This window comes from Gallus gallus, chromosome 26, assembly GCF_016699485.2.
Source record: "Gallus gallus isolate bGalGal1 chromosome 26, bGalGal1.mat.broiler.GRCg7b, whole genome shotgun sequence".
Classification (NCBI taxonomy): Eukaryota; Metazoa; Chordata; class Aves; order Galliformes; family Phasianidae; genus Gallus; species Gallus gallus.
Window position 1 is genome coordinate 4,278,166 of NC_052557.1, and position 13,613 is coordinate 4,291,778.

The 13,613-nt window shown below is 47.3% G+C and overlaps 1 protein-coding gene across 8 annotated transcripts in view; it reads right to left on the reverse strand.

The window, feature by feature from the left end:
- Positions 1-13,613, reverse strand: part of ANKS1A (ankyrin repeat and sterile alpha motif domain containing 1A) — an 85,616-nt gene that overhangs the window by 51,408 nt on the left and 20,595 nt on the right. For 5 of the 8 annotated variants that reach the window (XR_005841912.2, XM_015298996.4, XM_004935039.5 and 2 more), the window contains exons 3-10: positions 13,336-13,492; positions 11,523-11,585; positions 5,782-6,078; positions 5,131-5,206; positions 4,742-4,843; positions 3,355-3,450; positions 3,048-3,244; positions 1,090-1,179 (exon numbers count right to left, since the gene is read on the reverse strand). Coding sequence is in view for 7 of the 8 variants with exons in the window: in XM_015298996.4 (XP_015154482.2) it covers positions 1,090-1,179; positions 3,048-3,244; positions 3,355-3,450; positions 4,742-4,843; positions 5,131-5,206; positions 5,782-6,078; positions 11,523-11,585; positions 13,336-13,492 (1,078 nt within the window). In the remaining variant the exon portion in view is untranslated. Of the gene's footprint in view, positions 1-1,089; positions 1,180-3,047; positions 3,245-3,354; positions 3,451-4,741; positions 4,844-5,130; positions 5,207-5,781; positions 6,079-11,232; positions 13,493-13,613 lie in introns of those variants that run through there. The other 3 variants (XM_015298999.4, XM_015298995.4, XM_015298997.4) reach the window with 2 other exon arrangements.

Sequence of the window (13,613 nt, forward strand, 5' to 3'; positions counted from 1 at the left end):
GCCAATGCACGCTTCTCTCACTCGTGTTTACTGCCATAAACAAGTCCTACTTTTCAGTTGTACTGTAACCTGACAGCCAGCTCTCCTTTCTGGTTATCATACACTGGAAAACAACAGCAGTGGAGTCCACAATTTGGCATCCCAGTTCTACTGTTGGTGTACTGGTCGGTGTTCCACTCTATATAAAGTCAGTCCTATGACAGCAAACTGCGTTTACTTCAGTCCTGTGTAGACCTGACATACTTCAGAAAGCAGACTGCATTTATGCCTCGTAGGGACTTCAGCACATCAACACATGCAAAGCAAAGGATCTGCTGAACTGGAGTCTGCTCCAACAGCCAAAGGCAGCAGACACTTCATCAGTTTCACATGCATCTCACTGCATTTGAAAAAGGAAATCCTCAAGACTTGCTTTTGCATTGAAGATCTTCCTGGGTGCCAACAGAGGTTACCATGACATTTGTGGTTTCACATACCACCCTGAGGTATATACTGAGTGCTCCCAGAGAGCCCTCACATCTGAGGTTCATAGGCTAGTGAATAAAAAATGAGCCATAGGAAGCCCAGGAGCAAGAAAACAGAATAAGAGAGCTCTAACCAAAAAGCAGCTCCCACACACTGACCTCTGCAGAAGACAGCTTTAACATATGCTGGGCCAGAATCTTTGCTGAATTCAAGACCCTGAGCCCTACTCACGTCAGTGGAACCCACAAGCCCACACATCCCCTGCACAGCTGGAAGCACAGAGGAAGCAGGAACTAACACTTGAGACTGAAGCCCAGAGGGTGAAGAAGTATTCAGTGGGATCATTACAAGCGGGCAACAGTCCATATCCCAACGTGATTCAGAAAAATCTCTTCCTATGGGAGTTCCCAGCCAAGAATAGGAAAGCAAGGCTGAAGGTCAAAACAGAGGTGCCCTGGAAGAACCACACAAAGGAAGTTCCCATGGCAAGTGATAGCAGCAGTGCTGGAATAAAATAAAAAAACACTTCCCAACTCAATTTGCAAGGAAAGCAATATTACAATTGCTTCCACCCAAATGATTATAGAGCTGGTCTTTAAGCCTCACTGCTGCAGCCTCACGTACCTCACAGGAAGCACCATGGCCCATCTTCTCCGTGTGCTGCTCCTCCTCTTCATCGGGCGGTGGTTTAGCAGGGGGGGGCGGACGCTCTCTCTGCAGTTCAGAAGACCATTGTCAATCATTGTGTTGAAGTACATCCCCTTCTGCTTCGTGACACTACAGCCACACTGCTGGGAGCACAGCGTGCTGAGGACCTCCTCACATTAATTTGGGCAGAGTAGAAGAGGAATCCCAACAGCACAGAGCTCCCAGCGCTGCCTTCCCTCCTCCCTCCAGCAGGACACCAGTCTGGGCAGAGCCCTTTCTGTAGATGGACCAAGAGCAGCACACTGGAGGGACCACCACTGCTCATGCACACCTCTCATTTCTCCTCCAGAGCAGTAACTGCACAACAGCTCAGACCCACAGGAGCATCAACCATGCTGAGGTGGGAGGTGATGTTGACACAGGTTTGTTTCATTAATTAAGCCAGTTCATTCAGATCCAGACTAGCATCTCTATCGCAGAGCACTGCATGGATAAGATCAGTAATGAACTCATAATGATGTGTAGAAAGGGACTACTCATTGTGCTGCTACTCACTTGTGTCTTAATGAAACAGTAACAGGAATAAGTGATTCCAGAGGCATCTCTTTTAATGAAAAACCCTGGAGATCAAGGAGACAGTGCTGCACTGCATTCCTCAAATATCCCAAGATTGCCTGCAGGCAGTAAGAGCTGCATTGTCTTGTCTTGACACAGAGCTGAAGACATCTCTAGGTCAGCTCCTGCCCTGCAACAGCTCCATCTAATGGCTAATTGAAACAGAGCAGAGAAACTCTCATTGCAAAAGGCTCGAGCAAGTTTTGGGACAAACTCCAAAAAGCTCCTAAAGCAACTCCCTCCTTCTTCTCCCTTCTCACTGCAGTTCAGCCCCTCATCTTGTCTGATAGAGCTGAGCTTATTTCACATCAGCCACTATCAACACAGGACAGTACATAGATGTATAAGAACCACTAAGATCTAGTCTAATAAGCAGCACGCTGCATCTTGTACTGCATCCATTAAACAAGATATCTGGACAAAATGCCCATCTTCTCAAGGTTTTGTTTCATTTCTACTACATTTGCAAATAGTACAGGGAAAGGGATGCACCTCTTCACAGAGGGAGAGGAAGCATGGGTACAGTACCATCCACAGTTCCATTGGTCATTGCTGCTTTGCCCTCTGTCCAAAAATTCAGTTTTTGCAAAGCCTTTTCTATGGAAACAAAGCCTGAAGCTGACACAGCACTCTGCAAGGCCAGCTTCCCATCTGCCCCAGAGCAGCATCACTATGATTGCTAAGGAGGCAGCAGATGCAACTAACAGAAGGTGAGGAAGACTTCTCTGGAGATAGTTCCAGGAGCTCTGTGTTGCCTTGTAAAGCCTTGAGTACCCTCTACAGATCTCTGCAAGTAATACACAGAACACATTTCTATTGCTAATTAGTTTACTGCAGGATATTCCTAAAGATGATTTCTCAAGAACTTTCTCTTGGGCAAAACAAAAGGGAAATGCTACACGCAAGTTTCCAAAGCCTTTTCTAGGCAATAAGGTTGCCCTTCAGTTAAGGGTAATACTCTGGCAAACCAAAATTCACAGAGAGCAGTATTCAACTGCCAGAAAACATAAGGGTGCAATGCTGTGTGAAAACCAGGCACACCAAAGTGACTGTGTGCCATGCAGGAATGGGGATGTGGGTAACAGTGGCCTATTGGTGTCGCCCTGTGTTGAAAGTGGCTGATGAGAAGAAATGCACTCAGCTCTAACACAGATGTGAGTAATGTGAACAGGCACAGAAAGCAGATGTACCTGCCTGCTCTGAGCAATGCCAGGGATAGCTTTCAAGATTTCTTCAAGCTGAGGAATTGGCACAGCCTGCTGCGCAATCACGGCAACAGAGAGAAGTTATCTTTCTAAGGCAAGCACACAGCTACATACAGGCCTGACTCCTGCTGCTTTAAGGCCAGCTGCTTCCACTTCCTTATTCACAGACTCTCGGTCTGAAGACCTCCCACTGGCAAGGCTGTCCAGAGAGTGACAGGATGTCGCATTGTACAAAGCTTCATACGGGCTCTCCTCTTCTGGGTTCACATCGAAGTCTATGATCAGCTCTGTCACTGCTTTCTCCACGTCACCTGCGAGAGGAAGAGAGGAAAGGAGGGCATCATCGGTGGTTTCCGTCCTCTGAAGGTCAGTGTTGGCAGGAAGAGGAGTGGCAGTGGCTCCTGGGCTGTGTGGAACCTACCCTGAGGGATCCAGCACGCAGGGTCGGTGGTTGGAGCAGGCGGTGCCTGTGCTGTCTTCTCTGCAGCTTTGGCACTTTTCTTCCCAGTCGTGTAATCTGCAACGAGGTGGGGCAACAAGAAGGATCAGTTTATGGCCATCTAGTTTTATCTTCACTTCAGCAGATGGGATTTCCTCCCTTGCGGATGGGAGACCAACTGTCAGCCTTAAGTCTCCAAAAAAAAAATGACCAAAGGACATTATTGAAACTTGCAGCTCAGATACCGAAATAGAACCGGTCGACCTCTTTAATCACATGCACAGGGTTAAGAAGGATCCTTTGAACTTCTACAGACGCTTTAATCAGAAAGCTGCAAAGCTCCTGGAGGGGCATAACTTGAAGGAGCAGATGAGCTGTGCTCCGGGCAGAGGCTGCAGCACTAAACAGATGCAGTCTGGTCTTCTGGGGTCATAAAGCAGCAGAGAAGCTACTTCTAGCTGTGGTCCCCAAACCACAGACCAAGTGAGAAATATTAAGCTTACGTGAATGAAGTCAGACAGCACCGTCTCATGCAGCTCACTTACAGGAGCAAACTATCAGCATTTACCTGCTGGAGGTTCAGTTTTAAAGCCCATCTATGTCCTCAGTTTCAGCACAGAGATGATACCGAGCAGCCCCACAGACAAAGCTTAATTAAAAGTCCACAACGAACTTTGAACCTGTGAAGCTCTCAAATGCTGAGCAGGAATAATACACACCAGTTGCATACGCTTCTGATCTTTCCCCCCACAGCTGACAGGAAATTGAGATAACGTAATTACAAGGTAGGAGTTGAGCTAAGATGCCACACTTCATTCCCTAATGAGGGCAGATACAAAGGGCCAAGATCCTTTCTAAACCACAAGTAATCAGGGTTCTTTTCTGGAAATCTCATCTGCAGAAATCCATGCCCGAGCTTTACAATGAAGCCAGGAGTAGGGCATGGGATCAGTGGGTGACTATTTGCCTACAGACACACAAAGCAGAGTTAATCCAAAACCATATCTAAAGCTATTACTTTGCATTCTGCAAGCAGATTTAGACTACCCTTAATTTTAATTTACTTATAAAGCGAGTTAAACAAAGCTCAATTAAGCCCATTTAAATTGTAAAAGTGATGCCTTGCTCTTCCAGCAAGGAAGTTAATCCCCCTTAAATTCACTCCTGGAAGTCCTCCTGCCAACCCCTGCTCCAGAGACCATCCACCTGAGCAGTGCAGCACCATTTCTTCCCACACCCTGAACATTCTCACTGACTTGTACCTCCTTTGCTTCCAACGCTTTCCAGCACTCGAGATCCCCCCCTTTGTATTTGCACAGGCACAGTTTGCACTCTGAACTCTTTCCTCCTGCCCCCACACACTGTTTACCTTCAATGAGAGCTGCTATGTGTTGGCTTTTCTGAGAAGGAAGCTCCCTCACGATATCCAGAGCTGTCAGGCCTCTGTTGTCCTTTATGTTCACATCAATACCTATAGCAGTAGGTATAGAGAAGGCAAAAGCATTTTCAAACAAGCACAGATTCACATCTTTAATCAAGTCACAGCTTGCATGTGTTCATCACTGGGTGGAGCTAAAAAATGCTCTGTAGAAGCAAACCTAAAGCCAAACGCCATGGGATAACCTCTCCTGTAACTCCCCCTGAGGAACAGCACTTTGGTAACTGATTGGAGAAGTGCTGTCACTAAAGAGGGGTTTCCTCAGGTTGTGGGTGAAGGGCTCACCACGTTATTGTTTCAGAATGGGATCATTCTCTCACCTGCAGCCAGCAATATTTGTACCACATCTGTCTTGCCAAACAAAGCAGCTTCGTGCAAAGCACTGCCTTTTTCAGTCTGCAAATTAAATGAAAAATAGCATGAAGCTAGATGGGGGGAGTGCTGATGGAGGAACGTTTCAGAAGGTTACAGAAGCAATAAATACACTGCATCGTATACAAAGAGGACAAAGTAGTAACATTATGACAACGCCGAGAATTTGGAGCGGAAAATGGAGACTGCCTCTTTGCAGAGAGATGCAGGCTCAGAGTTAGAGACCAAGAGAAGGCTTTCTCAAGCTTAGGGGTCACGTGCTGAAAAGGAAATGGTTTGCCTCCACTGTACTGAGAGCTCAGTTTTGCAGCGCAGAACAGTGTAGGCAGAAGAGCTTTTTTTCCCTCCTCACTGTGCATCTGTGGCTCTTTACCCAACTAACGAGCAAGCACCAAGCATGCACTGCACCAGGATCCCTCTGAGCAGCCTCCCAGAGGAACAAGCTGAACAAGCAGCCTGGAGGAACCCGAAGCCAACGCTCATCTCCCATCCAGGATCCCTGCAGAGGATGGGAGGAGGAGCCCTCCTCGCCACAACCACACGGCTCCTCCGCCTCCCAGCAGCCAGAGCAGCCCCTCGCACACCCCCACCCCAGATACCTGATAGTTGCTATCCATGCCAGCATCCAGGAGGACGTGCACTACAGTCTTGTGACCGTTCCTCGCCGCCAGGTGCAGGGGAGTGTGTTTCTTCGTGTTGCAGCTTAAGAGATTGGGGTGAGCGTTCAGCAGCATCTTCACAACCTCCAGCCTCCCGTAGAGCGCAGCCAGGTCCAGGGGGGTCTCGAACTTGTTGTTGCGCATGGTGGGGTCGGTGAGCTCCTCCAGGAGGACCTTCACCACCTCGGTGTGGCCGTACTGCGCCGCGCAGTGCAGCGCCGTCTCGTTGTCGTTGTTCTGGGGGGGGTCAGAAAGGCCAACGTGTCAGAATGGGGAGAGCGGAGCTGCGCCGTGCCTCGCTCAAACCATTGAAGTTTAAATGCAAAAACAAGACAAAAAGCAGTCAGGAAGCAAAGAGCCCGGTTTGAACCGGAGCCTGGAGCAGTGCTTTCACCATGCCAGAACCAGGCACAGACATCCCGAGGAGCTCACCCAGCAACCCACCCAGCGACAGCCCGGGGAAGCTTCAAAACCATTCAGAACAACTGAGCTTCACTCGGATGTGAGGAATCTGCTCTGTGGGAACCGGTGCTCTAGATGGGGTAGGCTGTTTTCAGAGCATGGAGACCCAAAGGAAGAGCCCACGCTGAAGCTTAAGGGACTGTCGTGCTGTATCTGGATGGCCATTAGTTCCTATGGCCCTTGGGAAAGCAGTCTGTCATTAGCTGGCAGCATCCCTTACTTTGGGGTGCCACCAAAATAAAAGACTGCATGCAATACATGCCACACCAACTGCACCGTGAACTCTATCTGCTGTCACTTGTCATCATTTCAGATTTAAACTTCAATTGTTTCGATCCTACTTATCCTAACAGCCTTTGCAGTTCTGAAGCTTGCAAGCCGGCCGTTTTAGAGAAAGAGTGCATGCAGCTGCGTGCAGTTTGCAAATTAGGAGTTTAGCAAACAGTGCCACTGGGCTGGCCCACTGACGAGCCCTCATCATCAAGGTCTCAGGTCAACTGGAGGGAAGAAACATCGGAGCAGCGTGTGAAAGCCACATCCAACAATGCATGCAGCGCAGGGCAGGTTACAATCAGCAAAGTACGGAGATGAGCAACCCCACGTTTCATTTCCAGGTGCAAAATAGGAACGTTGCCAGACTTCAGGGTCTTTTTTTTTCCCCCCCTCTTTCAAATTAAGTTCATCTCAAGCTTCTGGTCTCACTCCCGTGTAATTATACACAGAGAGGTTTCAGTTTAGGGACTGAAGGAATGAGTTAAGGGTGTAAACATTTATGCAAACAACTTCAGCACAATCGTACCGCATTTAAACCTCAGCTGAGAGAACTGTGTCATTTTAAGAACAATTCCCAACAGAACAAATAAATAACAGTGTCTTGACACAGCTAGAAAGTCTACTTTAGAAAATGAATTTGACCAGAACCTCCACGGATTCTTTGAGAGCAAAACCACCCTTTTTTGTGGCTTTTTTTTTTAATACTGGCCTGTAGGAGCGGTCAGTATTTTGCACCATTTCACAAGCATGCTGCAGAGCTTGCTTTGCTGCACTTTAATCCTATGGATGCGTTACACCGTTCCAGGGATTACAGGAGTCACAGCATGCAAACTCCCACTCAGTTTTACTCCGCTTTGCATCATTTGTCAGCCATGGGAAGGCAGAAGGGATGCGAGACGTGGAGAGGCTGCGACCGGCGTCAAAGCACAAAGCAAGGAGGCAGGACACAGCCACGTGCAGAGAGAGGGACTTCGGAAGGTAAGCAAAGCAGGGCATCACTGTTAGCACAGGAGGTCACAGACAAAGAACAGGCTCGATACTTGGAGCGGCAGAGGCAGCCATGGTGAAGGAACGCACATACACGTGGACAGAAGTTACTGGAGAATAAAGAAGTCTGCACATAAAATACACATACAGAGTGAGAAGGGGAGAGAATAGAGAGCTACAGAGATCACACCTAATGCTCCTACAGTGCTGGTCTGGAGTTCTTTTAAAAGGATGGGAGATCCTGTTATCTGTGTTGGGCAGGGAAGGGAACCTGGATGTTGTGAGCCCATGGCACAGCCAGACCGAGGCCACCAGCATGCCCCACAGCTCAAGGAAACAGGAGATAGCCCCAGCCCTCCTGGAGCTGTAGCTGTGTGCCTACAGAGCCGAATGGGGGTGCACAGCTCTGGTTTGTTCCATTCCAGCACCGCCCATTCTCCCCTGCCACCCAGACCATATCTGCCAAGGGGGCTTTAAAGCACGCTGCAACCCCAAACAGCTGCTTTGCAGCTCCAAAACAGGCATGCAACATCCTCTGATAGTACAGTTGTTGAAGTTTGCTGCAATTGAGTCTCATTTTCTCTAAACGACTCAGGGCGCTGCTGCTCTGGATGAAATCCCATCCATGAAACCTGGACAAAATCCCCAGCCCATCCTCCTGTAGCACAGCCATCAGGTGGTGAGAGGCCTTGCACCATTACAGCAAGTCCTTCCCCATCACAGGAACTCCTGCTATTGCATGAGCCTGCACTGCTCCCACTTTGGGTGAGCTTTGAGGAGCACAAAATACCCCAAACCGTTCCAGGCAAAGGAGTGTGCCCCAAGCCCAAGTGGAGCCTAACAACGAGCACAAGCGCTCAGATGTATGTATTTATCTGAGATGGAAAAAGAAAATTCCTTCCCAGCAGCCAGAAGGCACGTGGGTTCAAATTTCAAAACTTCTTAGGAAAAAAACAGAGCACTCAATAGGACCCAGGGGCCGCATTCCTGCAGGAATCCAAGCACCCCCCCTTAATTGCAGCCAGGAGTGAGAAGCTGGGCCTCGGCTGATGCCCACCTACAGACCACAAAATGGGAACAGGAGCAGGAATGCCTCCGCTTTCATATGGGTTCCATCACATTTCTCAAGCCCTGGTAATCAGATACCACATACCATTGCCCTTACGCTCCTCATCACATGTTGCAGCAGAGCACCTCCAGCTCAGTCAGGAGCATCTGCACTCCTGTTCCTAACACACCGTAGGAGGGCTTCCATCTAAATCACATCTTTCTTCCTTAAAATAAGTGGAAAAAGTTTTTTTTTTTTTTAAACTTTCTAACCTGCAAAGGTTTGAACGCTCACACCAAGGCAGACCATGGCATTGCTGCTCTGAGGTTTCGGAGGAGCTGTTGATGAATGCCAGGCAGGAATGGTTTAGTAGACACAATTCTGCCTTGGGGTGGGGAGAAGAATCACAGAATGGCTTGGGTTGGAAGGGACCTCCAGGACCACCAGGTTCCAACCCCCCTGCCACAGAAAGGGCTGCCAGCTGCTAGATCAAGAACTAGATCAGATTGCAAGACCTCCACTCGTGCCTCACAGCTCTGCCCTCAGCAGAGCAGGGATGAACAGGCTCCTTTGCTCCTACAGGTGCCCACCAATGCCAAAACCATTTCAGAAGAAACGTTGCCCATCTGTCCAACAAGCTCTCAGAAGCTCTGCAGGTGGCCGCACTGCCCGGTTTCACATGCAGGCTCCAGATTGTAGACTTCCTCTTCTCTTGGCACACCATTTAGATTTATAGTGCTTTAAACCCAACGTGCATGAATCAGTTGCTGCCAACTAAGAAAGACAACGGTAGGTTGTGCAGTTTATTCCTCCTTGGGCTATGTGACAGCTTTTTCTACTTGGGCTCTGCTCAACTGGGTGGTTCCTTCATCCCAACTTAGAGAGCCCAATTCAAGGGGGCAGGAGTCACGGGAACAAAGCTGCATCTCCATCTCTTAACTTGGCTTCTATCATTTGTGTTTCAGAAGTCTCTCAGGCCCACACAGACACAGTGGAAGGGCTCTTTATTTAAAAGATGTTGAAAAGGAAGAGGCACAAAAAGAAGCTTTCGGGAAAACAAGAAGCTTCTGGCTCTCTTACCTCTTCCTGACCAGGGTAACAATTTAATCTGTAATTCAACCTTATAGAAACACTTTTTCCCCTCTTCTAAATATCCCAAATGTTTGGAAAGAGGAGACATCTTGCTTTGATTGTTTCTATATCAAATCCCATCCTGCATGGGAGCTGAGAAGCTGGAAGCAGCAGCCAAGCAAGGACTCCTTACTTTGCACTTAGACTTTCTTTGGCTCTCCCACCTGCAGCGAAGCTACTGAGAAAACATCAAGGTGAGTATGTTAGGTGTAGCTCTTCTTGGTCTTCATCACACTCGGTCAGGAACCAGTGGTAAGCTGGTCACAACTTTGGATGGACCTAAGGTGCTGTGTATGAGTCATTTCTCTCTCTCCTTAAAAAACAAAGCAAAGATTTCAAAGCCCCAGCCTTGCTTGCAGGAGTGCTACAGCCACCCCGAACACAGCCGTGTGAGTTTAAAATGCACTTGCCAAAAGAAAATCAGTTTAAGATAGAATACTTAATAAACATTCCACAAGAAAGCTCACCCAGTTTGGGCTTTAGATTCCTTCCTCACTCAAAAATTTAATGCTAGCATATAAGGTTTCTCTATATTACTGACAGGAATTTGGAGAGTTCCCCTTCAGCCAGGTGAACTCAACTGGGATACGTTTCTACCAAAGGTATCTGTTGCTGTAGAATTCCCAGCTGGATTTTTGTCCAAACCATAGATAAGGACAAGTTTCATGTGGATATATTTGTGCTCCAAGAGGTATACTCTAGACTATCTCCTGAAATGGAAGCTACAAAAACAAACATCGTTCCCAGCAGTTAGCAAGCTCAGGAATTTTGGATGTGTTTTTAAAGGTACTGCGCATCAAGCAGAGTGAAAATCCCAGCTGAACTTCGAGAGAGAGATCTGCCATGGATGGCTGAGTGCCAGATGGTTGGCTGGAAGCAAGCGTGGTGCGGCGGCTGAGAGCAAAAGCATCCTGTGATAAAGCAGCAGCTATTATGCCATCACTGGTGTCTGCTGCTTCATTATAAATGAAAATGAGAAATGGTGGAGTGCCTGAGAAACCACTGCCATCTGACAGACAGAACAAGTGACCCCAGGAACTTTCTGATCTGCTTCCTCAATTGCTCAGCTTCAGTGCATCGTAAGTGCTGATGTCATGCCTCTTTGTAGTTCGAGAGCTAAAAGCAAAAGGGGGGGGCAAAACAGGCAGGAGAACAGGAACAGAAGACCAGGGCTGAAGGGTCAGACAACACAGACTTAACACCAAAAAAGAGACTGAAGCAATAAGCAGGACACGGAGGGCTCAGGAAGGGAGGTATCAACGTTACTACCTTCCCTTCTCCCCACCACCACCACCAGTGTTAACCGTCCATTCAAACATATACAGCATTATGCGTTTTGTAGGAGAAAAGGCATGAAATTCACTCCAAACAGCCCACAGAAAATGCATCCATGTTTAAGCAGGAAAAAAAAAAATTCCTTCTCTTTGCATTTATCAGCGACATTAGCACATGAAACAATACCTAAAGCATTTGAATTGAAATGAAGTTACCTTTTGGAAGTCATCCAGCCAAATCAAGCAAACTGACCATCACCGTGAGTCCTACAAGGCTAAGCAATGAAGGAGCCCCCAGGAAAGTAAGGAAAAGCTTCCCTTAAATTATGTTTCTATAACTGCTTTGAAGAAAGAAACCCAGAGTAAATAAATGGTTGCATTTTACTTTTCCCCAAGCAGCTGCAAACTGAACAGGTATTATTGCAACTGGATGACATTGCACCTGGAAGCACGCGAGTGCAGCTTGGAGTCATGATGCAGTGAAATGCTGACAGCAAAGTACACACCTTGGCATTGATATATGGGTCAAAGGGGCCGTACTTTTTGAGTTCTTTGATCTCAAGAGCATTCTACAAAAAGGAAGAGGAAAAAGAACAAAAATGTGATAATGAAATGGGTGAGATTGAGCAACAAAGCAATGGGTGACTCCCAAGGGGTGGAAGTGACAGAACACAGCGTCTTGTTCCAGTCAGAGCTATTAACAGCAGAAGCCATTCCAGCAGCTGATTCCTGTAACCTGAACCACTGTGTGTTTCTTTACAAGGCTCCAGACTCAGGCAGCACAGGTTATTCCACTGATTTTCATCGTTTAAAAGGATTCCTACTAAACAAACATTAATGAAACATTACCTGGCAGGATTACACTGGGCTTTTGAAAAGGTTTCCCCTACACCTGTCCTACTGCGCCCCCACTCAGAGCCCTCAGTCAGTTCTTATCAGACTGATTGTGAACAGCTTACTGCACTTCTCAACACTCTTTCAACAGACTGAACACCTGCAGCTGTGCCCAAAGACATTACTGTGCACAGCCCTGAGCTAGAAAACTGTCCAAGACAGTAAAACACAGTTATTCCTACTCAGTTGAGGAGTGGTGGTGATTAGCATTAGCACTGTGGTTTTTGTTTCGTGATGCTTTAGAAGCAACCACTTAGTCTTGCAACAGCTGGTGCGTCACATTAACTGCTTTACATTGAGGAACTGAATGCTCAGACAGGAGAACTTTGCCCCCACAAAGTGTGGCTGGAAGCAGGACTGGGACTCCTAACCCCGACTCTGTGAAGGGAATTTTGCTCCTCAGCTTCTGAAAAAATATAGAGAGCAGATCAAAATTAAACAGCAGAAACTCACAGCTCTCAGACAGTCATTTCAGCTCACATGGATTCTGCTAAACCTGAGCTGGGAGTGTATGACCTCATTATGAATTCACTTCTGTATGAATGTACGTTTAACCCTGTGGCACTAAGGCAGACAACCTTGTTTGGGTTTATTTGCCTCCAGCTGGATGAAAACCCCAGCAGGAAGGAGTTGATTCACAGGGACACCAGGCATCCCTGCTCAGGAGGGGACATCCAAGGGCCACCACAGCTTTAACCGTCTTCTGGGAATGTGTGATTGCACATCTGCCTAAGGCCTGCTGCAGAACCACAGATGGCTCAGTGTCAATGCTCAGCCAGCATCACTCAGTGAAGCAGCTCTCTTATCCAAAGTCTTAAGCAAAAGAAATACGTGGGACTTCCCACAATCCACATTTATTTTGTTTTTTCCTTTCCTGATTGAGAAAAAAAAATGAAGATTAAGCAAGGGATTTATCTGGGGTCACCATAGGGCTGAAATTATCTCACCACTTACATATTAGTTAACTGGAGCAAGTGCTAGAGACAAGCCAGGAGAGGAGCTAAGACAGCATGGCCAAACGAAGACTAAACAAAGCTGCTTTGATTAGTTCCCAAAAGAAGGGAGCCAACGTATCCTTGGACAGAACTAGAAAACTTCCCAGTTATCCAGCAACTGAAAGGAAAACCTGTGTTAGTTTCAGAAGCACAGTATGAAAGCAGGAGACTACTTCCTAGGTGTGGAGGGGTTCTCAGTATACATTTATCTATCTCTCTCTCTCTATAGGTTAATGTATATACACCTCATTCATTCAATACTGCTAACTCAGAACAGGAGGAATTGCTTTAGGTACTGCCCTCCCCATCCCAATAGTGATTAACTCTGTAACAACTGCTGCCAGCTGGGGAGGGCCAGGAGTCAGCTCAAGGGGTCTTTCTCCATCCGAGACAGTCAGTTCAAAGGAATATTTGAGAAAAATAGGCAGACCTGCTCATTCACTTTAGTATGCGAAGGTCCCTGGTGGATGAGGAGCTTCACTATGTCTGCATCTCCTTTCCAAGCTGCCAGGTGAAGGGGGTAGCAGCCCTTACAGTCTGCCACGTTGGTGAGAGCATCATTCCTCAAGAGGACTTCCACCACATCCCTGCAAGAGAAGGAGACTCTGGTCTGTAAGGCATTCAGTCCTTGTCTCACATTCTGCAATAAGACTATTTCACACACAAAAAAAGAAAATCATCTGAAAAAAGTATTTCAGAGATCCCCTT